This window comes from Mustela putorius, unplaced genomic scaffold (genome assembly GCF_011764305.1).
Source record: "Mustela putorius furo isolate JIRA1106 unplaced genomic scaffold, ASM1176430v1.1 tig00003972_pilon_pilon_pilon, whole genome shotgun sequence".
Classification (NCBI taxonomy): domain Eukaryota; kingdom Metazoa; phylum Chordata; class Mammalia; order Carnivora; family Mustelidae; genus Mustela; species Mustela putorius.
Window position 1 is genome coordinate 15,572,382 of NW_025422115.1, and position 24,571 is coordinate 15,596,952.

Genomic DNA, 24,571 nt, shown 5'->3' on the forward strand with positions numbered 1-24,571 from the left:
CCTACCAACACCATGATTTCAACATAGTTCTGGCATCTAGAACTGTCAGAATAATTTTCTGTTTTAAGCCACAGAGTTTAATAGCAATTTGTTACAGTAGCCACAGAAAAATAATACTAGTCTCACTCAAATATAAATGTAACTTCTATAAGGAGAGAGGCTGCTTATTTTGCTCACTACTATTTCCCAGCTCCTAAAATAATACCTGACCTATGGCAGACCCTCAATAAATATTTGTTCAATTAAAGAATAAATGAAGGAAATAAACACCCTCAAAGAAAACCATCTGATTATAGAGTCAACATAATGCCCTTATTCAGACAAAACCATTACTGTTTCTATGAGTACATGTATTAGCTAATATAAAAGCATATAAAAAAACCTAGAAAGTTATACTCAAAACTCTTTAAAAGGGGAAAGAAGAAAAGAATGGAAACTTTTTTTTGAAAGAGAGCAAGCGAAAGAGATGGGGAGGGAGTGGGAGAGGGAGAAAGAGAATCTTAAGCAGGAAAGGAAGGGAGAGTAGGGAAGAGCAAGAATCTTAAGCAGGCTCCATGCCCAGTGTGGAGCCCGACACAGGGCTCCATCTGACGATCAAATCAAAAGTTGGACACTTGACCAACAGAGTTACCCAGGCGCCCCACTGTATAAAGATCATATTCATGCAATAGTTCTATAATTAAAAACTAAAATATTTCCAATTTTCTGATTTCAAAAACCATTCCATTCTCTTCAGTACATTTTTAATACATTCTATCTTTCCTTTAAATGGTTAACTACAATTTTAAAATAACATTAACTTCTATTTTTATGAGAGACTGATATCAGACTACCAATAACGAGAAAAACAAGGGCATTCCTGAATCTAAATAGGCACTGAAGCTGACATTTAAAGATTTTTTGAAATGGAAAAACAGGGGTGCCTGGGTGGCTCAGTCAGTCAAGTGGCTGCCTTCGACTGAGGTCGTGATCCCTGAGTCCCAGGATCAAGTCCTGGGATAAAGCCCCACATCAGGCTACCTGCTCAGTAGGCAGTCTGCTTCTCTCTCTGCTCTCGTCCTCTCTCTCTCAAATAAATAATAAAATCTTTAAATAAATACATAAATAAATAACTAAATGGAAAAACAACAAAGATTTCACATCTTTAAGAGTGTTACATAAACAATAAAAAAGTACAAGGGCCCTCTGTACACTGAATGCTATATCACTTAATTGGCAACTAAGAAAAACCATTTCAGAGAGAAAAGTTGAAAACCAGAGAAAGCAAAATAATCTGTAGGCTTCAGTGACTTATATACAAATGAAATAATAAAGAAAACATATTTCCAACAAAAAGGGAGTATTTTTCTACTAAAGAAAATACCTTTACCTGCAGCATGTAGTTGATCTGCCAAATCATACAACAACTTAAAGTTCTCTCCGCTCTTCAAACCCCGACCTCATTGAAGAAGACAAGAAAAATAAATTAATTAATTAATTAAGTAAGTAAACATAAACTCCATTCTATACAGCTTTAGAGATGACTTGTACCAAGCTCCCCCTGGTGCCAGTGATATAGATGTGCAACTGAGAGACGAAATTGTATTATCAAGCTCATGATTTCATTATCCTAATTGGTAGAATGGGAATAATACTTGCAACCTACCTATCTTACATTTGGGGAAAAAAATAAAATCTGTACTCCTCTATAATAAATACTAATAAAATCAATTTTAAGTTTATAACATCTTTTAAAATTAATAAATTATAATATTCCACTTACCACCAGATACTACCACTTTGGCACCAGTTAGCTCTGGTCGATCACTTTTGGTTAATTTCTGGTCAAGCCACTCTGCTATCCCCACTGGGGAAGGACTTGATGCTGCATACATTGATACAGATAACAAAACAATGACCGTGAGTTAAAATTTAATAATAGCATTTTTTTAAAGAAATACATGAAGAATTCCATGAAATTCAAGTTTGTTAGTTACTGTGAATTTTTTGTGCTTCTAAATTCATTCTCTCTGATTTTTGTTAAGAATTGAAGGGATAAGATTCCAGCCTTTACCTCATGAGCTATATGACCTTTGAGAAGTCATTTAATTCTCTAGTCTATCTATAAAACTGGAATAACCCTCTATGAAGTTCAAACACAGTACCGATATATATATATTAAAGAGTAACACCCTCTATACATTTACTATTAATTACATTCTTCCATTATACCGAGTCTCCCAAGTATTATAATATGAAACAGTGAGAAAAAAGTGAAGCAACACCCCTTTGATCTATCAAAGCAACTATAATAGTACCAAAAATGATATGAAAAGGCATGTTATAAATATTTCTTTTTTTTGGAAAGCTTGGAAATATTATTTAGACTGAGCTCTCAGACACTGTTCAAGAAATTTAACCAGAGGCCATACCTTATTCTAATATAATCAATGAACTGAAAAACAAGAAACAAAACAAATTTCAAACAAACACTCACCCTTTTCTGAACTGGCACTACCTCCACTTGTTGCTGCAGCTTCAAAAGATGTTCCTCGGACAGAAAATACCTTCACTTTCTCATCACACTTCACTGTACATAAAGCATTCCCTGAAATACACAATTTATTTTTTTTAAAAATACCCATGAAAGGCAAGTAATCCTTTGAGGTTCAGAATTTACTTCATGAAAACAAGGAAGAAGTAACTATGAACCAGTTGTTTTCTACTAAGTATAGGAAAAGGTACCATAACACTGAGGAAATTCATCAATAGAGATTTGTATAACCTTGGATGTTTTTAAAAGCAGGGCAAGCGCTGACCTGCCTGGAAGCAAGAAACTGGAATAGGTTAGGCAGCCACAATAAGAAGGCATACTTCTTCTAAAAGGAATATAAACAAAAGCTTTCTTCTCCAAAAACACAGTCAGTAACTCAAGAATATGAGTTGCAACAACTTAGGAACACAGCTACTAGGCTTATTAAGAGAGGAAAATAAATGACAACATGATAGGGCAGAAGGCACCTGGGTGACTCAGTCAGTTAAGCGTCTGCCTTCCACTCAGCGTCCTGGGATTAAGCCTGGCATCAAGCTACCTGCTCATGGGGAGTTTGCTTCTCTCTCAACCCCTCCCTCTCCCCCTGCTCATGCTTGCACGGGTGCTCTCTCTCTCTCTCTCTCTCTCTCTCTCAAATAATATCGTTTTTTTAAAAAAGAAAGAAAACATAATAGGGCATAAAGAACAAGAGGTGTTGATACTCCAAGATTTTAAAAGAATTATGGATTAGCAATCACTTAAGAGTGACCTAAACTTGACCAATATTTCCCCCTCAAAAACTACCAAAGATGAAAGATCTAATTTGAGAACTGAGCATTAAACTGAAACACACAACTTTAATCAGAAAGAACAAAGAGTCCACTGCTTTCTCTAGCCCCACTAGAGACTAGTGTGCTTAGCAGAAGAGCAATCAACTAAAGAGAAACTGAAATGAATATCTTAATGCAGATGGAAATGGGAGTAGAAGCAGTGAAGATTAAGAATACTGTTTTTTTTTAAATGGAAAAGCTTTGTTTCTCCAGGTGCCACTTAACAAAATGTATTGAATAGTGAATCTAATTTTTATTGATGACTTGAAAAATCTCATCGCTCTGTAAACTGAATAACCAAGCAGGAAAGAACTGTGCTCTGGATCTATCAAACACAATGTCATGTCATGGTCTAGCAGCAAATCTAGGATTAAGACTTTTCTCAGACATGTTTAAGATGGTCCATTTAAAGCATGACTTGTTTAAAGTACTATCTTCAAATTAATTTCTGCTTTTAAAATTCACAAAAAGTTAACACGTTGATTATTTTCCTTGGCTACTCACCTGCATAAATAGTTCTCACAAATGTGTCAGGAGACTTGATTGCAATGATGTCAGAAATTGGGGCAACATCAAGTTTGGCTGCTATCCTGGGCAAAAGGTTCTAAAAGCAAAAATAGCTTTGAATTACACAATATATACTGATGGATGGCTATCAACTACCAACACTAACATTCTTAAAACGCATACTCTGCAGAAGTTTTAATTCAAAACTTTTATATTTCATATGCATCATTAGACATACTATAATTTCAAGCACAATTTTTTGGATAGTCTTTGAGATTAAATAAGATAATTCCTGTAACTATAATTCCTATAACTACATTAAGAGTTTTATGAGTTTTACAGTAATAAACCATCTTTTTTTTTTTTTTTAAAGATTTTATTTACTTATTTGACAGACAGAAATCACAAGTAAGCAGAGAAGCAGGCAGAGGGAGAGGAGGAAGCAGGCTCCCTGCTGAGCAGAGAACCCGATGCGGGGCTCGATCCCAGGACCCTGAGATCATGACCTGAGCCGAAGGCAGAGGCCTTAACCCACTGAGCCACCCAGGCACCCCATAAACCATCTTAACTCAGTATGCTGAATTACAAGATATGATATTCACTTTAATGAGTATCACTCACAAAGTGTGACCACCATGGATTACTGAATTTAGGTGAAACAGACAAATATTTAGAAGAGCAATAAAATTCTCAAATACTAAAACAGATATACATGTATATATTTACTTACTGTATATGAAAGAAAAGATTTCAAAGCAGACATTTTCACCTTTTTAAAAACTAAATATTGCATTAAAAAAAATCAAAACTAACCTAAATATCCATCAACAGGGGATAGGTCTATTAATTATAGCTTATCCACATATTGGAATCCTACATAACCATAAAGCAAACAAGAATGAGAAAGGTGAGGAGCAGCCTGAATAATATGTACAGGAGCAACAAAACTAATGTAAATTCTGCAAGTTCTCTAGATGTGCACATAACATCTCTGAAATAGACACATGCACTAACTGCACCCTTACTAGCGGGGATCAATGGGAAAGCCACAATATCCCCAAGTCTCAGTTACTTCATCTCACAAATGACAGAAAGAGAATTCCTGGTTTTAGCTTAAAATTCAAGGACTCTAAGGCTATAAAAAAGAGTTAGTGAAGCCAGAATATCCATTACTTTCTAGTCTCAAAGGTTTCTTTAGATGATAACATCATCTAAGCATAATTTAAAAAGTGAAGTGTTATATTTATTTTTTTTAATTTAAAGATTTATTTATTTGAGAGGGAGTGCTCATGCACGTGCCAACAAGCAGGGGTGGGGGTACAGAGGGAGAAGGAGCAGCAGACCCAAAGCTGAGCAGGGAGCCCAACGTGGAACTCCATCCCAAGACTCGACCCAAGCTGAAGTCAGATGCTTAAGAGCCATCCAGGCACCCTGCGTTGCTTTTATCACACAAATAGATGAATTATACACGGCTGTCTACATAGATCTTATTCCATGGCAGCTACTGAACTTGGTACATGAAACCTAGTGAGAGCAAACTCTCACTATAACAGTATTCAAGTTCCTCTCCTCAATTCCGTCCCCAAATCCTCTTTCTCTAAGAATTCTCCCAAGATTACCTTCTAATTACTCCTTTATTCTGTATCCTCCTGTGTGCATGTACAATTACACTATTTAATTGGCACTACATATAGTTTGTTTTAAAATAACTTTAATATGGGGTGCCTGGGTGGCTCAGTGGATTAAAGCCTCTGGCTTCGGTTCAGGTCATGATCTCAGGGTCTTGGGATCGAGCCCCATATTGGGCTCTCTGCTCAGCGGGGAGCCTGCTTCCCCCTCTCTCTCTCTGCCTGCCTCTCTGCCTACTTGTGATCTCTGTCTGTAAATTTAAAAAAAAAAAAAATTTAATATACATACTTATAATGACCCTCAACTAAACTTAAGCACCCCCAGGGTAGAGATTTTGTGTCTTCCATTCCTCTTGTGTCCTCTATATACTAAGTGGTTTTAAATATACTGATGCTAACTAACAAGTGTTGACAGCCTGAGTCAATATTCCTCATGTTGTATCTACAACAGGAAAGATCTTCTAATTTTCAGTTTATTTTTACCTTATTATACAGCAGTCCTCTTTCAACCACAACAGAAGAACTACTGAAAAGTACCACAGTTTATAAAAACCGCAGTTAGAAAAAAATTAAGATCTCTTAAAAAATAAAGCATTTGGGAAAACAATTAAAATGCCATCAAACATACTTCTAACTTGGTAAATACAAAGTTTAGAGGATACCTACTTTCAAAATAAATCAAATTTGATAGCATTTAAAGCCTGCTTCACTAAGTAACTCTTTTTTTAAAATCTCCTTCAACTCTTTAGGAAATACCACTGGAATATTGTTACCTGGCTAAAGAAATTCTCTAACAAACATTATGTTATGCAGATTATGTTTCTCTTTATAGTTTTAAACTTTCTAAATTGCTTGAAACTTAGTATCTTTTGTACTTCCATTATCCCATATTTCATTTTAACATATCTTGAAAAAAAAAGACCATGGTGCTTAAAGTATGTATCTCCAGGTATGATCTTTCATTTGAATGTCCTGAGAGGGTAGATGGTAAACAGATCTCTCTCTCTACACTCTCCAAGCAGGCTTCACCACATTGGTTTCAGAAGAGAGGCACAACTGTCAGAGTGTTTGTTCATACATAAAAAGATGACAGATTTTTAAATTCTAGCATACCAGTATAAAAGTGTGCTATCTCAAAACCATAGTTGGTAAAGGACTATTAAAGAGCAGATTGCTTAGCCTCATCTAATGGATTCTTTCTCATTCCAAACCCATTCAGAGGCTACAGCACAGGCTACTCTTATGTGACCCTTGTTCTCAAAATTTTCATATGCTGGGCGCCTGGGTGGCTTAGTCAATTAAGTGTCTGCCTTTGGCTCAGGTCATGATCCCAGAGTCCTGGGACGGAGCCCCGCATCTGGCTCCCTGCTCAGCAGGGAGTCTGCTTCTCCCTCTCCTCTGCATCTCTCACCCCCGCCCCGTTCTCCCCCCCCCCTTATGCTCTCTCTCACTCTCTCTCTCCCTCACTCACTCTCTCAAATAAATAAATAAAATCTTTAAAAAAACAACTTTCATATGTTACAACACAGCAATCAAAGTCAGACTATTAAAATCTAGCTACTTAGATGCAACAAACACCCTGTCTGAGTTTAATAATCTCTTCGGAGAACTGTCACCACAAACTCAAGACTCATGAAATTTGTTTAACTCATCTAACACAGAAGCAAAACTCTCAGAGATAGAATGGTGCACAAAGATCTTTCAGTTCGATGCTCATCTGTAACAGAAGTTGGATGTTAATCCTCTGACTTAAATCTTCTCCAGAGTAAGCAAAGACACCCACCCTCCCCCCTTTTTTTTAACATCTCTCTTTGGCAGATCTTGGACATCACTTGGTTAAACTGCATCATTTTACATATAAGAAAAACAGACTTCAGTAAGGTAAAATGACTAGTCTAAGGCCATACAGGTCTGTGGAACTACTTACCAATTACTAAGTTGTACAAAAAACCTAAAAATTTATGATAGTCTACAATGTGACAACCTAATAATAGAAGGATAACTGTTTATTAAACTCATGTGTTTACATTGTTAACGCCTAGAAATTCTGTTAACTTTAAAAGAAAAAATTTAATGAGTTCAAACTGATAATTCTAAAGGTTAAAAACAAACTACAAGCAATTTACATGGGTTATTCTGCAAGTTCTCTAGATGGGTTGCAGTGATTCATGTCTAGAAGCAATACTGCACCACAGATAAATATTCACAAACTACTCATTTTGCACAAAAAGAGATGAAGGTCTTGGAAGCTCACTGTTATTGTCACTCAACATAATTAGTTGATCTAAGAGATTGTATCTTATTCCTCAAACATATTTTAAAATCAATTACAACAGAATTATGATAGTAAAAGGAAAAAAGTCAAATCAAGACAGTTCAAAGAAGAAATAAAAACCAGTAACTGTATGAAAAGGTATTTGATCTCATGATCAAAGAAATGCACAATTTAAAAGGATATAGTTTTTCACCCATCATATTGGGGGAAAAGATGTTAAAATGTACAATACCAGGTATTGGCAAGTCACCCTCTCATGCGACTCATGGAATGCAACTTGAGACATCCTTTTAAGACAGCAATTTAGCAATACATATCAAAACTTTAAATGTACACCGTCTTTGACCCAACTCTTTCACTTCTAGATCTCTAGTCTAAGTAAATACATGTATACAAGGATGCATGTACAGGCACATTTCCTTACAGCAAGGTTTACAAATGCAAAAAATTAGAAACAATCTAACTGTCCAGCCCTGGCTAAATATGGAATATTATGCAGCCATTTAAAAAACGAGAGACATGTTTTATTTTTCAAGACACAGTCTTAAGTAAAAACCATCAGTCACAAAACAATTCATGATATAATATTACATTTTAGGAGTAAAAAAAATGTGTACAGGTATTATAATTTCAAAATCCATAGCAAGGGGACTAAAATAATATACAACTGTTAACACCTATATTTCTGAAATAGGAAGAGGGAGTTGGGAAGAAAGGGGAACTTTGATATCTTGCTCTGCATACTACTGTACTATATGCATCCTTTCTAATAAAAATGTATTTGTGTACAACCTAATTTATAATCTTTAAAACTAAAAACTGCAACTTATTAAGAATGGGATAGAAGAAAAGGGAATTAGAATACCCGTGGCGGGGCCCCTGGGTGGCTCAGTGGGTTAAAGCCTCTGCCTTCGGCTCAGGTTATGATCCCAGGGTCCTGGGATCGAGCCCTGCATCGGGCTCTCTGCTCAGTGGGGAGCCTGCTTCCTCCTCTCTGTCTGCCTCTCTGCCTACCTGTGATCTCTCTCTGTCAAATAAATAAATAAAATCTTACAAAAAAAAAAAAAGAATACCCATGGCCACAGAGAGAGAAAGAACAACCCAGTGACAAATTCTCTTGGGCCCCCCCTTAGTTTATCTCCCTCTTTTTTAAAATTTCATGCAGATAACTAACCATCTGATGGCACATTCTTTCTTCAGACATATCACAATGCACACGATCAGATTACAGCTTTCTTCATCCTAAGGTTGTTTCTAACTACCACGCAGCCCTTCCAAATTCTCCAAGGAGACAGAATTTGGCCTTTGTAAATATCCATCAGCCACTCAAATAAACCACTGCTTAGGGTGGGTTACTACTACAAATGACATTTACACACAGACAATTCAACATTGTTTTTAAAGAAAAATAATCTTTAAAAAGATCCTAGTTTTCTCCATGACAAAATTTGAACATGTGGAAGTAGCATTCTAATAATTCTGACAAAATCTTGAAAGAACAGATTTGTCTCTGTGACAAAATTTGAAAACATGGAGTTGGAGTTGGCATTTTTAAAGAAATTGTAACAAAGTCTTAAGAGAAAAAATTTTAGCAAAACTACCATATTAATTCAGAAAGCCAGGATTAGCTACCTAAACAGAGTCTGTTGTACATTTTCAGCATAATGAAATCCAACCCCTCCAAGTAATGACATCAGACTCCACATTCTCGATCTTCTCACCTTTCCAAAGGCAGATGCTCCCGCACAGATGTGTGTGTAATTGAACTGCTTCTGAGTTGCCAGAATCAATGGCGTCAGCTCCTCTGAGAATTAAACACATTTGTGAAATACACTTTGTGATATTTTCATATTCTTATATTCAGGCATACTCAGACACTACACTTTTTCCACTGGAAAAGCTCACCTGGAAGGAAGCCTTTGTATGTATCATGCTGAGCCACCAGAACTTTTGCTACACCTGCTACTTTGCAGAGATCTTGTACCACCTGTAATTAAAAGAGTAATTATCCACCTAACAGAAAGATACAAACAGAGCCACCACTACAAAAACCACAGAACATAAAATCTTGATGGCGAACTACAGAAATCATTGCTTTTTAGACTACAGAAATAGTTCTTAACAGAAAAAGAGCAACTTAAGTAAAAACAAAAATTCTTCAACAACAAAAAAAATCTTAGGCCAATTGATCTTACTACCAATTATCTTAAACAAAAATTCCTGCCTTGAGAAAGAAAAGTATTAATTGATAAGCCAAAATTAGCACAGCTTTCTACTCAAACTTAGTTATAAATTGTGCTTCTTACCTTTCAATTAATTCAAGTATAAATTCATCATTTTAGAAATGGTGAAAATGAGGCAATGGTTAGTTCTCTCTCTCAGACACACAAACAATAACAACACAGCCTATGGGTTTGCTAGAAGCAAAGAATAGGACCTAACCACACTGGTTTACAGGCCTCTGCACTCTATTTGGCAATAATGATTTCTGCTGACTTTAAAATTATTGAATTTAGGCAAGAGAAAAATCTTATATAATGATCCATTGTCAACTTCTGAGTTCTTGCCCAACTACATATATTTAGGTATGAGAAAGCAAAATAATTTTTACATTAATTCCTCATTTCTTCCTGTGTGGAATCAGAATGAAGTTCTGGGAAAATTTTTTGACTACTCAGAATTCTTATATACAGAAGGTAAGTAGAATCCCTTTTATTCTCTAATTACAGCAAGACTGGCTTTTGCTTTAGAAGGGACATAGCTATCATATCATGGTCCCTGTCTTCTTGTTCACCTCCATGATGATTCGCAGATGAGTAGGCATGAAAAGCTGTGCCTCCTGCCCCAACTCAATGGAAGGTAAGACTGCAACAATATTCACGGTTTCCAAGGTCGCAAAAGTACCTCTGTCAAACCAAGTATTCACTGGCAGACCATCTGGTACTATCAAAACTGTCTTTTTTACCTGAAAAAACTTCTGACACTACACAGAAAAATCACTTACTGCTTACAATAAATAACTACAAAAAAAAAAAAAAAAAACCAGTATAAAACTGAAATTTGCCTAAGCTATTAACTGTTTCTTTACACAAGTACTATTTTTCTTTCAGATAAGACTGTGACAAAACGAGATCGTAACTAAAGAGAAAATGATTTCTGCTTTGGTTATTCTCAAAAGAGTGTGAATAAAACAGCATTTCAAGTCCCCAGCTGCACACTTGGCAGCTCCTGCACGGTACAGGAGGGAACTGGTAGCTCAACTTAACTGGAGCATGATTTCAACTACACTGCAGCCCAGGAGTACAGATCCTGCAAACCATATTCTAGCATCCTTCTAGAGAGTTAGTTCACAAAGCCATTATCTCATTGCAACAACAACAACAAAACGAAGAATACCTTTTACTAAGAGCTATAGTTTGAAAAGCATAGTACTTAACATTTGAAGTCTTATACCAATTAAAAATTAAAATCCATGATACTCCAGATTTACCACTTTCAGGAATTAAAAGCAATTAGCTAGTATATTCATCAATACAAAAAAGGGATCGGCTATTAACCTCTAAGGAGACTCAAATATTATCATTCTATTTGGTACCTGATGGCACACGATGGTGCCAGTGGAACTAAATCAAGTATTTTAACTCATTTCAAAAGACAAAATGCTTAGTGAGCAAACCTTTTAGTTCCTTTTTCACATGTAGTAATGACTATGACATTGGCCATTTAATGAGGATTAGAGCCCAGTTTGGGTTATAGTCCTCAGCATAATTCTCTGTTGCCATCTTTCCCTGTCTCTTGATGGAGATTATATTTGCTATGGCTGACCTTAAAGATTTCTCACCTTGTCACATTTGGTTCCAGCTACTAAGCAAGACACTTCACCTCCAACACGTTTGGCTGCAGTGATGGTATTTAATGTAATGGGTGCTAGGGTATCATTTGCATGCTCGGCTATTACCAGGGTACTTTGAAATCGTAGCAATGAGGCCTAAAAGAGAAAAAAAAAAAGGTGGAACAGAATATTATAATACAAATAGGTTTTTAAAACCCTAATTGTTAAGCATGTGTGCTTTTAAAAAAAATGCACACAACACTCAGTTCTATAAATGTATTCATAAAGTACTTGCTCAATGGCAAAAATAAACTATTTGTGTCTATTATTCTATTACTAATATTCTAATATTAAAATAATACAAATATTACTAATAATATTATTCGCACTAATAATAAAAAGTGCGAATTTATATTCTATTAGAAAAATTTAATTATTTCAAAACAAATTTCCCATTGATCTATGTTTCTGAATATTATGTGTCCAATGAGAGACTGCCAACTGCATCTAAATTTAAAATTCCTAAGTCGAGAGGTGCCTCGGTGGCTCAGTTGGTTAAGCATCCAACTCTTGATTTGAGCTCAGGTCATAATCTCAGCGCCGTAAGATGGAGACCCACGGCAGACCCTGCCCTGGGTTTGGAGTCTGCTTAAGATTCTCTCACTTCCTCTCCCTCATCCCCTCATCCCCACCCCAACTCAGGCACATGTGCTTTCTCTCAAATAAATAAATAAATAAATGTAAAATCCCCCCCCCCCGCTTTTTTAAAAGATTTTATGTATTTATTTGACAGATAGAGATCACAAGTAGGCAGAGAGGCAGGCAGAGAGAGAGAGGAAGGGAAGCAGGCTCCCCGCCAAGCAGAGAGCCCGACGATCCCAGGACCCCAGAATCATGACCTGAGACGAAGGCAGAGGCTTTAACCCACTGAGCCACCCAGGTATCCCAATAGATGTAAAATTCTTAAGTAGAACACATTAACTATCAAACTCAGAATCAAACTATTACTAGTTATATCCGCTTGTACCACAACTGCTAAAGATACAGTATATCCAGAAATAATGGGTTTGAAACCAATTACTAAAGTTGATTTTATTGCTTTCAGGCAAAATGCATTCAATACCCAAATAACTGATAATGTAAATCTGTCTTTAAAACACAGTATCACACAGTTATTTTGGTGGGCTTCCAACTGTTTAAAACATGCTTCTAAATTCAAAAAAGAAGCTTGCAGACCATATCTTGAAACCAACCAGTATCCACCTGTATCTCCTGTGGACTATCAAGAGACCATCAATAGCTCACAGTCATCTGGAATAATTTCCAACACCAGGAACACAAAGATGAACAAGAATGGTCACTGTACTCAAGGACTTTAAGGGAAATATGACTTGTTTTCATACAATTATGAGAACAGTCTTTCAATCAATGAAGAGATCCAAAAGGCTGGAGGTTGCAGATCATGAAATATAGAATCAAGAGGAAGAAACGAAGAAATTTAGGTGTTCTTGTCATATGAAAACATGAGGAAGGCTACCACAGATGTGACAAAATAAGAAAACTCTGGAACTATCCTTATGAAAAATCACAATGAGAAATGAGAAAAGGAGGTGCTGATGATCAAACGGCATGGTTGTATGGCTTAATTCAGCAATAATCTTTGATCTGGAGCTGGAGTGAGGAAAGCATGGTACAAAATTTACACCAGAACTGGAAATTTACAAAGGAGGGAATGAATGAAAGGCAGGCAGGCATGGGACTCTAATGCTCATTACACAACTAAATTTACAAAATACATTTACTATACTGTAAATACCAATTGCTATATTTTAATATTCTTTATGTTTTTATTGCTATTAAGTATATGAGCATACCAGTTTAACCAGTTCTGTAATCATTTGAGTAATTAGTAATTTTTTATTATTGTTTATAAAGATTTTCTCATGTATTGATTTGAGAGAGTGAGAAAGCACAAGCAGGGGGAGCAGCAGAGAGAGAGAGAGAGAGAGGGAGGGAGGAAGCAGACCCCCTGATGAGCAGGGAGCCCAACATGAGGCTGGATCCCAGGACCCTGGGATCATGACCTGAGCCGAAAGCAGATGCTTAACTGACTGAGCCACCCAGGTGCCCCTGTAATTTTATTATCATAAACAATGCAGGGGCATCTGGCTGGCTCAGTCAGCGGAGCATCCAACTCTTTATCTCAGGGTTATAGTTTTGAGCCCCACACTGGGTGTAGAGATTACTTTAAAAAATAATAAAATGCATAAAAATCAAACAATCCAGAGAAAACCATCCTTATAGCTGAATCTTTGTACTCACCCTCAACAAAACAGAGTTTGTTTTTGTGTAGAAAGACCCTTCTGACTGGAACCTGGCCAGACCTTAGCTGCTCTGCTTCCAAAGCCAGATTCTCTGCAACCTTTAATCAGTTATAGAGACCCTCTTCCCCTAAGCTGTCTACCTGTACCAGTTCATCCTCAACCTTCTCCTCAGTCCTCTAAATCACCTCTTTCCTTGAGGAACCAATCCCAGAGCTGGGGCCCAGAAACTCTAGGGATATGCCAGTGGAAGGAATAGTTGCATTATGTATCATGGATGGCATTTCTTGTCTTTTTCTTCCCTTTCTGCTTACTCAAAGGAAGCAAGGAAAGAGGGGAAATGAGACTTATGTTGTTGCCAGATCAAGTACCTGCTTGTATAACTTATTCTTTTTTACAATTAAAAAAACTTGTCTTCTTACAGGAGGTGGTTAAAGTAAGGTTAGAAATCTTTATGCATATCTTATGCTTCTTTCTTATGACAAATTCCTAGAAGTGTTAAATCAAAAGGAAGGCACACTTTTAAATTTTTTAAATTTTTAAATACTGACTGACACAAACTGTTCCCCAGAAAATTGTAGCAATTCACAACAGTTCACAATTCTTGGAATGGAATAAAAGTTCTTAGAAGGCAAATACCATGCCTAGCCAAAGAACCTAGTACAGTTTTTTTTAATCTACATCTGTAGAAATATATAGCATTTTCTCTATTTTAATCAGATGATCACAGTTACCTTGCAAAGAACTCTAATTAGGACTCAGTGGCATAATTTATTATTTAAATCACATTTCATAAGAATTGCCAGTAACAAACTCCTTATTACCAATATATGTCAGATACCATATTTTGATTATGTTTCATTCATCATTTACTATAAAAATTATGAGATTTCCATCATCATTTCAAGAATAAATCCAAGATTTGGTGGCAGAAAGCCCATACTTGCCATAAATTATAGTTTCAGCATAAGATAAATTAGGCAGTTCTCCCAAGGAATCATCAAGCTTTTTAAACTTCTGAGGGAACACTGTATATTCTTTTTAAAAGAGTATTCAAAATTGTAAAAGTAAACAACAACAAAAGAACATACAAAAGAACCCACTCAGTTATCTACCTGATCAATATTTACTAATTATTGTTACATCATTCGGGCACTCTATATTACTTTATCACTTGACTCCTTATAGTTTTTAACACTAAGTTTCCTTCTAACTTAGTGTTTTCTACCTTCTATTCCTCAGATACAACCTGAAGAGAAGCTACAGCACCTAAACATGGTTATGTGGCTTAATTCAGCAGTAATAGTTATGTGTAGCAGGAGAAACTAGTCTGTAGCCTTTAAAATGTTATGCCTCAATATAGGGCCCAGTTTCTTTATCTGCAAATTGAGGGTGGTTAGCTAGCTCTGAGGAATTCAAACTACACTCCATATAAGACTAAGGGTGTCAGGGAGACATACCTCAGGAACCACTACATAGGATAAAGTGAAAACCAGGCAAGCAGGGTTGCCAGAATGACTCCCCAGCTCTGCTTTAACCAAATTAACTAAACCAAAATATACAGACATTGAGAGAGAGTCGACCATGGAAACACATGGGGGTTAGGGCACTGACCCTTGATGCAGTCAAAAATCTACATTAACTTTTGACTCCCCCAAAACTAATACCATACTGTTGACCAGAAGCCTTCCCAATAACAAGTCAATTAATACATTATTTTGTATGTTACATATATTATTATATACCATATTCTTTTTTTTAATAAACATATATTTTTCCCCCAGGGGTACAGGTCTCTGAATCACCAGGTTTACACACTTCACAGCACTCACCATAGCACATACCCTCCCCAATGTCCATAACCCCACCCCCCTCTCCCGACTCCCCTCCCCCCAGCAACCCTCAGTTTGTTTTGTCAGATTAAGAGTCACTAATGGTTTGTCTCCCTCCCAATCCCATCTTGTTTCATTTAATCTTCTCCTACCCCCTATACCCCCATGTTGCATCTCCACTTCCTCATATCAGGGAGATCATATGATAGTTTTCTTTCTCCGACTGACTTATTTCACTAAGCATGATGCCCTCTAGTTCCATCCACATCGTCACAAATGGCAAGATTTCATTTCTTTTGATGGCTGCATAGTATATACCATATTCTTAAAGTAAGCCAGAGAAAAGAAAATATTAAGAAAATCATTAGAAGATAAAATGTATTTACTGTACTGCACTCTATTTATCAAAAAAAAAAAAAATTCACATACAAGTGAACCAATGCAGTTCAAATCCATGTTGTTCAAGAGCCAACTGTATATCTTACTTAAAGTTTACAACTCTCTGATGTAGGTATTATTATTAACTTAACTTTTTACAGATGAGGAAACTGGAGCTTAGGGTCTACATAGCTAGGAAGCAGAGCCTGTTTAAAAGTGTAAGCAGGGGGCGCCTGGGTGGCTCAGTGGGTTAAGCCGCTGCCTTCGGCTCAGGTCATGATCGCAGGGTCCTGGGATCGAGTCCCGCATCGGGCTCTCTGCTCAGCAGGGAGCCTGCTTCCTCCTCTCTCTCTCTGCCTGCCTCTCTGCCTACTTGTAATCTCTCTGTCAATAAATAAATAAAATCTTAAAAAAAAAAAATATTTAAAAGTGTAAGCAGTCAGGGGCACCTGGGTGGCTCAGTTAAGCAGCTGGCTCTTGATTTTAGCTCAGGTCATGATCTCAGGGTCCTGGGATCCAGCCCCACACTTAGCCACTTAGTGGGTAATCTGCTTGTGGATTTCTCTCCCTGCCCTCTCCCTGCTCATGCCCACTCACACAAGCTTTCTCTCTTTCTCAGATAATCTTTTTTTGAAAAGCATAAGCAGTCAGACTCCAGAATTTGCGTTTTTAATTACTAGCTCACAACAAAGTACCATCATTTTTAAGCTGTTTTATATTGGTATCCCTAGCTTTTCAAAAATTCATTTTATGCCACTTCACTTTTATGAAGGATGTACCTGTTTCCGCTACCCAAAAGAAATCTGAAGAGGATTTTCATTTTTATGAAAAAAGGTGAAGAACAAAAATAGCACTGAGCATTTGTTTTGCAACAAGCTGTACCCCCAAAGCATCACATACCCCAAAGCAGCAAGAGGGGCACCATCAAGCTCCTTCCCTGGAACTACACTCAGCATCAACTCACCATAGCTTTGAACTGTGTGAGCATCTGTGATTTGTCTTATTTTGTGCATCCATTAACAAAATGTATCCTACAGGGCACCTGGGTGGCTCAGTGGGTTAAGCCGCTGCCTTCGGCTCAGGTCATGATCTCAGGGTCCTGGGATCGAGTCTCGCATCGGGCTCTCTGCTCGGCAGGGAGCCTGCTTCCCTCTCTCTCTCTCTGCCTGCCTCTCCGTCTACTTGTGATTTCTCTCTGTCAAATAAATAAATAAAATCTTAAAAAAAAAATGTATCCTACAATATGAGAAAAACCTAAGGTTATTTTTTGGGTCTGAGAACGCTAAAAAATGTTTCCTTGTAAGTTAATGGCAACTGCTTCTTCACTTTACACCATTTTAGCTTAGGAAAGGTTTTAAACAAAAGCTCTGTTTTGCGTATCAAGGGAAACCTGTAGATGGGTCTATTCCTGTAAGATTTCACTTAGCAATATTTTCCTAATTTTAAATAAATAGCATTAATCAAACAGAAACAAAAAAATATGATGTAAAAGTCCTCTTTTTCAGTTCTAAACATTCTATAGCCCTAAAATCCTACTTTAGGTATAAGAGCAATATAGATAACTACTAAAGATTCAAAAAGGTCCATTACTGAAAAGGTTTTTTTTTTTCCTGAAAAGGTTTTTAAACAGAAGTTATATTATGTTTTTTTTTTGTTGTTTTTTTGTTTTTTTTAAGAATGTATTTATTTGTCAGAGACAGAGAGACAGAGAGAGCACAAGCAGGGGGAGCTGCAGAGGGAGAAGCAGACTACCGGCTGAGCAGGGAGCTCAATGCGGGGACTTGATCCTAGGACCGTGGGACGACCCAAGCAAAGGCAGGCATTTATCTGACGAAGAGAGTCCAATGCTAGGCTCCGGGCTCCATCCCAGGACCCTGAGATCATGACCTAAGCCGAAGGCAGAGGCTTTAACCCACTGAGCCACCTAGGCACCCCAGGGCCTTCTTTTTAATGGGGGGGGGGAGGGAGCCAAATTCTTTTAAACATTCAGAGATAACTATAGAAAGACTTAATAAGGTAACAGCCCCAGAAATGAATCTCAACCTCTTCAAAACACTGAAACTACTAACGCAGGAGGCTGTCACCATAAATTCTGGCTCATTTGACCTGGGCCCTCAAAATTGCCTGACAATGTTACTATGTTACCCACATTGGCAAGCTCACTCTCCATAGCAACTATTTCAAATAACCCCTTCTGATGTTTCTCAAATGCTAATAGAGTCAGCTTCCTACTGTGAGAAGAAGCCTCATTTCCTACTTTATTCACAATGAAAACTGAAGCCCTTAGAGTGGGGGAACTTGCTTCACCTTCCTGATATCCAACAAAAATTACTGTCCCTGTCCTATCAAAATAGAAGCTACTACAGGTCCTAGATTTGATAGCTTTATCTGAGCTCTAGATTCTGTCCTCTTAAATCTAGCTGAAGACTTCTTTCTATAATCTCTCAGTAATATCTCTAACCTCTCCCATTTTCCAGGGCTCCCTCTGATCAACATTTAAACATGTTTGAGGCTCTCCCAATTTTAAAGAAGCCCAAAATTAAAAACCCACTAGCACCGCCTTCCACTCCAATTCTCTAATTCCTCAACTTCCATTCATGCCTCAACTACTGGCACTCTGGCTTATGTCCTCACCAAAATTACCCTCAGATACTTTTCAGGCTTTACCTTACTTATTCTCTCAGGAATATTTGAAATTATTGACTACTCACTTCTCATTTTGCATGGCTTAATTTATAATTTATGACCTATATAAGAATCACATATATATATATGGAACAAGGAAGATACTAAATCTTATTCCTAAGTTCCTAAGTACTGGACCTAAAATTAAGTTACATCTGCACATCCAACTGACTTGGATGTCAGTCTTGCCTGTCTCCATCAAGCACTCACCAACTCAGCAGATCCTAATCTTAATTCATCTTTCCCCTGATCTTCTAGCCCCTTACCAGACTGCCTCTCCAGAGGTCTTTAAGGGATGTACCACACTCTCTAACAAGTTGCCCAAACCATGATCTGAGAGTCATATCTGAGTTTCTTCCTCAACCCTCACATCCAACAGACTACAAAAGTCATACCAATTCTTCCTTCTAAATACAGCATCTCCTAAATCCATTCACTTCTCTCCATCATCAATGCCAACACTTAGTATACGTCATCATCCTTCTCCTCTATCACTCCACATCTCCCAAACCAGCTTTCTCCTCTCCACTCCATTTCTCTGTCCTTTCCATGACACAAATCCAGCATATTATTCCCCTGCCTAAAAACATCAATAGCTTCCTGCCCACTAAACTCTTTAGGTCGGCTTACCAGGCATTTATTTTATGGTGTGCTCTATCTCTCTATTCATTTCATGGTGTGATATATTTATCCATATATTCCTCTCTTCATTTATACCTTATTTTCAGATACTTGAACTTGCTCTGCTCTCTCTGACCCCCAGCTTTCCCTTATGTTGTTCCTTCTACCTAGAGGACCTCTTCCCCTGTTACCTGATTAGCTTCCAGTCAATCATCCTTAAGTTTTCTGCTTAAATGTCAGACTTTCCAAGAAGCCTTAGTACAGTGCAGTGGCAAACAGTACAGGCTCTGGAGCCACCCTGCGTAGGTCTAAATTCCACTACCACTGCAACTTCTCTGTGTCTCAGTTCCCTGATCATAAAATAGAGATGATGATGGCCTCACAGAGTTGTGAGAATTTAATTACTGGAATAGTACCTAGAACATAAATGCTCAATAAACATTAGCTATACAGAAAAGCTTTCTTTGGATCTCCTTGGACGAGTTAACTTTGCCAGCACCAGCACAGTACACTGAATTGCCTTCATTACAGCACTTATCACACTTGACTATCCTCACTCAATTACTCTGCCATGTCCACCTGATTTTTTTTTTTTTTAAGATTTGAGAGACTATAGACCCTGAAAAACAACCTGAGGGTTTTGGAGGGGCAGTGGGTGGGAGCTTGGGGGAACCAGGTGGTGGGTATTGGGGAGGGCACGTATTGCATGGAGCACTGGGTGTGGTGCAAAAACAATGAATACTGTTACACTGAAAAGAAATTAAAAAAAAAAAAAAGATTTTATTTATTTTTTTGACAGAGAGAGAGAGGGAGACCGCGAGAAAGGGAACACAAGCAGGGGGAGTGGGAGAGGGAAAAGCGGGCTTCCTGCCAAGCAGGGAGCCTGATGCAGGGCTCGATCCCCAAACCCTGGGATCATGACCTGGGCCAAAGGCAGAAGCTTCACGACTGAGCCACCCAGGTACCCTGACATTGATTTTGAGGACAGGGGCCATATCTGATTTTCTTACCACTAACCCCAGTTTCTACTTCAGAGGAGATAATCCAGTAAATGAACTGAACATTGATTTTAAAAATAAAGAATGAGATGACAAGCAACAGATTGGGAGAAAACTATTTGCAAAAGACATATAATAAAAGGCTGTTATCTAAAAGAACACAAAGAACTCTTAAAATTCAACAATAACAAACTGATTTTTAAATATAAGCAAAAGATCTGAACAGACACTTCACCAAAGAAGTGGTGGATGGCAAATAAGCACATGTAAAGATGTTCAACATCATGTATTAGGAAACTGCAAATTAAAACAAAATGAGAAATACTGCATACCTATAAGAACAGTGAAAACCTGGGTGCCAGTGGGGCTCAGCAGGTTAGGCTTCTGCCTTCAGCTCAGGTCATGATCTCAGAGTCCTGGGATGGAGCCCTGCATCAGGCTCTCTGCACAGCAGAGAGCCTGCTTCCCCCTCTCTCTCTCTGCCTGCCTCTCTGCCTGCTTGTGATCTCAGTCTGTCAAATAAATAAATAAAATCATAAAAAAAAAAAAAAAAGAATAGTGAAAATCCAAAACCCTGACAATACCAAATGCTGGTGAAGATGAGGAGCAATAGGAACTTTGGTGGAAATTAAAAATTGTACAGCCACTGTGGAGGACAAAGCGGCAGTTTCTCACAAAACTAAATATACTCTTGTCATATAATCCAAAAGTCATACTTCCTGGTATCCACCCAAATGAGCTGAATTTATTTACACACAAAAACCTGAATATGGATATCTACCCCAGCTTTATTCGTAATTACCAAAACTTGGTAGCAACCAAAAAGTCCTCCAGTAGGTAAATGGATAAACTGTAATTCATCCAGAAAACAGAATATTCAGCACTTAAAAAAAAAAAAAAAAAGGCATATCAGACCATGAAAAGGCTACATAATGTACAGTTCCACTTAGACAGCATGCTGGAAAAGCAAAACTATAGAGACAGATCAGCAGTTGCCAGGGATTGGGGGCAGAGAGGTGAGAGGGAAACAAGCAGAGCACAGATTTTAGGGCAGTGAAACTATTCTGTATAATACCATAACTGTGGATATGTGCCACTGTACATTTGGGATACACCCATAGAATGTAGAACACCAAGAGTGAACCTTAACATAAACTATGGACTTTGGATGATAATATGTCAATGTGGTTTCATCAACTGGAACAAAAGCACCACTGTGGTGCAGGATACTGATAGTGTAGAAAGGTGGGGACTGGCAGAGGGAAATATATGCGAACTCTCTGTAGTTTCTGCTCAATTCTGTGGTAAATCTCAAACTGCTCCCCCAAATGGTGTATTTTTTTTTCACATAGTCTATTTTTTAAAAATCTTCTGTTGCTTTAAAAACATCCTTTGAATAGTTCTACTCTATGCACTGAGCTACAGAAAACAATTTTAAGGGCACCTGCGTGGCTCAGTGGGTTAAAGCCTTTGCCTTTGCTTCAGGTCATGATTTCAGGGTCCTGGGATCGAGTCCCAAATTGGGCTCTCTGCTCAGCAGGGAGCCTGCTTCCCACCTCCCTCCTGCCTGCCTCTCTGCCTACTTGTGATTTCTGTCTGTCAAATTAATACATAAAAACTTTTTAAAAATATGTGTATATATATAAAAAACTATTTTAAGACTCTAGATCAGCCTTTCTCCAAGGCTGCTCATCTAACTCAGAGAAAATCTAAATGACTGTTCTCTTAATTCTCCCAAGAATGAACATAGGAGAGAAATTAATTCATTGCATATAGTGGGTGCTTTAAATGTTTGTTGCCACCTTACACTTACTAACTTCCTTTTGTGTGTGTGAGTGTACAAGAAGCTTATTGGGGAGTACTCCTGGAAACAACATCTATGAGGCATCAAGGAGACAAGACCATGTGGTGGAAGAAGCTAAACTGCAAGACTGCACTGCAGTCACAAAAACGATCTCAGCTGATCCCACAAGGAGTCTTGGAGCTATGATGGCCCTTCAGAGTTACACAGAAATGAAACAAGGGTGCTACAGATCTTCCTTTTCATGTGTGTCATTACTCCAGGGCTAATTTTTTTTTCTTTTCTTAAGTTCCAGGGCTCCTTCAGCATGTGCTTGGACCTTACCTTGGACAAAATTCACATACACTTTCAATTTTATTTTAACAATCAAACTAACATGACTGATGCTTTATTTCTGTTTCTAGCTCAACCCTGCAAATAATCCATTTAAAAACCAAAATATCTAATAAGAACACATACAATATAAACAGAATTAAAATAATAAATGATTAAAGATAGCCAAAGCTCAAAAATGTTTACCTAAAGAAAATCCTTCACCTTTATTACTTCATCGCTCAATAACAATTAAAAAGCAAAGTAATTTTCAGTTTACAAAGTAATTTCAGATATCTTTTTAATTTCCCCAACCCCCAACTAGATTATCCTCCCTGCTACTACGTGTTTCCTAAATACCCTATACACCTTCCTGTTACAATGATCATACTTAAAATAATGTGTTCAACGTCTGTCCTCCCTCATCTACTCACACCATGTGAGCAGAAATTAGGTGTATCTGTTCTCCACAGTGAATTTTGTACCTACCTTTGTGCCTGCCACATAGCAGGCACTCAATGAATGTTTAGTGACTAACTGAAGTTTCCCCAAAATGATAAACTAAACTCTTTGTATCTCACTGGTAACTTCATTATCTAAGCACTTACATGTCTACCTACCAAGAACAGTATATAAACTGTTAAACCACTACAAAAGATACCCCATCACGCTTTCAGAAAACTTACCAAAACTGACCAGACTTAGTTTAAATAGTAAAATGTGAAGTTTTCTTTCACATACCAACTGCATACCTCACAGAGCTCGCTGGCCCTTCTGAGATGGTATACTTTTTGAGGGCAAGCCTTAAAGGGGTTATCATTCTCTCTCCACGCTTTCAGAGCCAAACTTCTTGAAAATAATGTAATCATCAATTACTGCCTCATCTCTATCTTCTTTACTCACAGCAAACTGGCTTTCACACCCACTATAACACTGAATCCAGTTTTTTCAAAGTCACTAACAACCTTGTTATAGCTAAGTCCAATGGATAAATTTTGGTCCTTCTCTTAACAATGTTGACACTGCTTTTCATTTTTCAGTCTTTTAGGTGTAACCACAGAAATTTACTACTCAGGAGTTCCCGCTATGACTTCAAGTCTGTGTTCCTGTAGTAAACTACCATAAGGGTTAAAAAAAAAAAAAAAAAAAAAAAAGCTGGATTCTAATTCCCTACTTTACCCTTACAAACCCACTCAAAACTTAAAGTAGTAAGAATAATTTTAACCTACTCCTCTCCCCACCCCCACCATCTTTGAAAACTAAGTGAGATATAGGTAAGGAGAAGGACAGCATGAGGATCTTTTTGCTTAACTCAAAAATAAAAAGGCAAGAATAAGCTATAAAATCTTTCCAAGTTCTGGGACACCCGAGTGGTTCAACTGGTTAAGCATCTGCCTTCAGCTCAGGTCATGATCCCACAGTTCTGAGATGGAGCCCCGTGTCCAGCACCCTGCTCAGTAGGGAGCCTGCTTCTCCCTCTCCCCTCTGGCCACCACCCACCCCGCTTATGCTCTCCCTCTCTCTCTCAAATAATAAATATCATTTTAAAAAAACTTTCCCAGGTCTAATGAAAAAGATAAATAATATGTAATTAAAATCACCTTTCCTTATTTTAACATACATTTTATAGTAATAAAATGTATATTACATTTTTGTACTTAAACTAAATAACTTACTTTAACCTCTTTGACAAAATATGGTAGCTTTTAATCATGACTAGAAATGTCATGACATTGGTTATAATATTAAAAACACACTCAATTTACTTCATTTTAAAAACAGACAAGGCCCTTAGTAGACACACTAGCAGGCAGAATAATTTTACAGAATTCATCTCATACAATAAATCTTTTAGAACCATCAAAATTGGCTCTCTTTCTTCTTTCAAAAGAAATTAAAATTTGCATGCAAATTACACAGTTCAATCTTATTTGTCAATGATAGGGCATGGACTCTGAAAAATGCCATGTTCCCTCACACCAGTTTCACAGCTTCTGAATCGTGATTGTTATGCCTCCCCATGTGGCAATGAATACAAA

General features: G+C 37.5%; 1 protein-coding gene across 1 annotated transcript in view; it reads right to left on the reverse strand.

Annotated features, from left to right (window-relative positions):
• The window catches only part of ETFA (electron transfer flavoprotein subunit alpha), an 81,244-nt gene that overhangs the window by 50,108 nt on the left and 6,565 nt on the right, over nucleotides 1-24,571 (reverse strand). The window contains exons 2-8 of the mRNA XM_004758490.3: nucleotides 11,594-11,740; nucleotides 9,658-9,739; nucleotides 9,474-9,556; nucleotides 3,847-3,946; nucleotides 2,477-2,587; nucleotides 1,763-1,864; nucleotides 1,370-1,438 (exon numbers count right to left, since the gene is read on the reverse strand). Coding sequence (XP_004758547.1) covers nucleotides 1,370-1,438; nucleotides 1,763-1,864; nucleotides 2,477-2,587; nucleotides 3,847-3,946; nucleotides 9,474-9,556; nucleotides 9,658-9,739; nucleotides 11,594-11,740 — 694 coding nt within the window. The remainder of the gene's footprint in view (nucleotides 1-1,369; nucleotides 1,439-1,762; nucleotides 1,865-2,476; nucleotides 2,588-3,846; nucleotides 3,947-9,473; nucleotides 9,557-9,657; nucleotides 9,740-11,593; nucleotides 11,741-24,571) is intronic.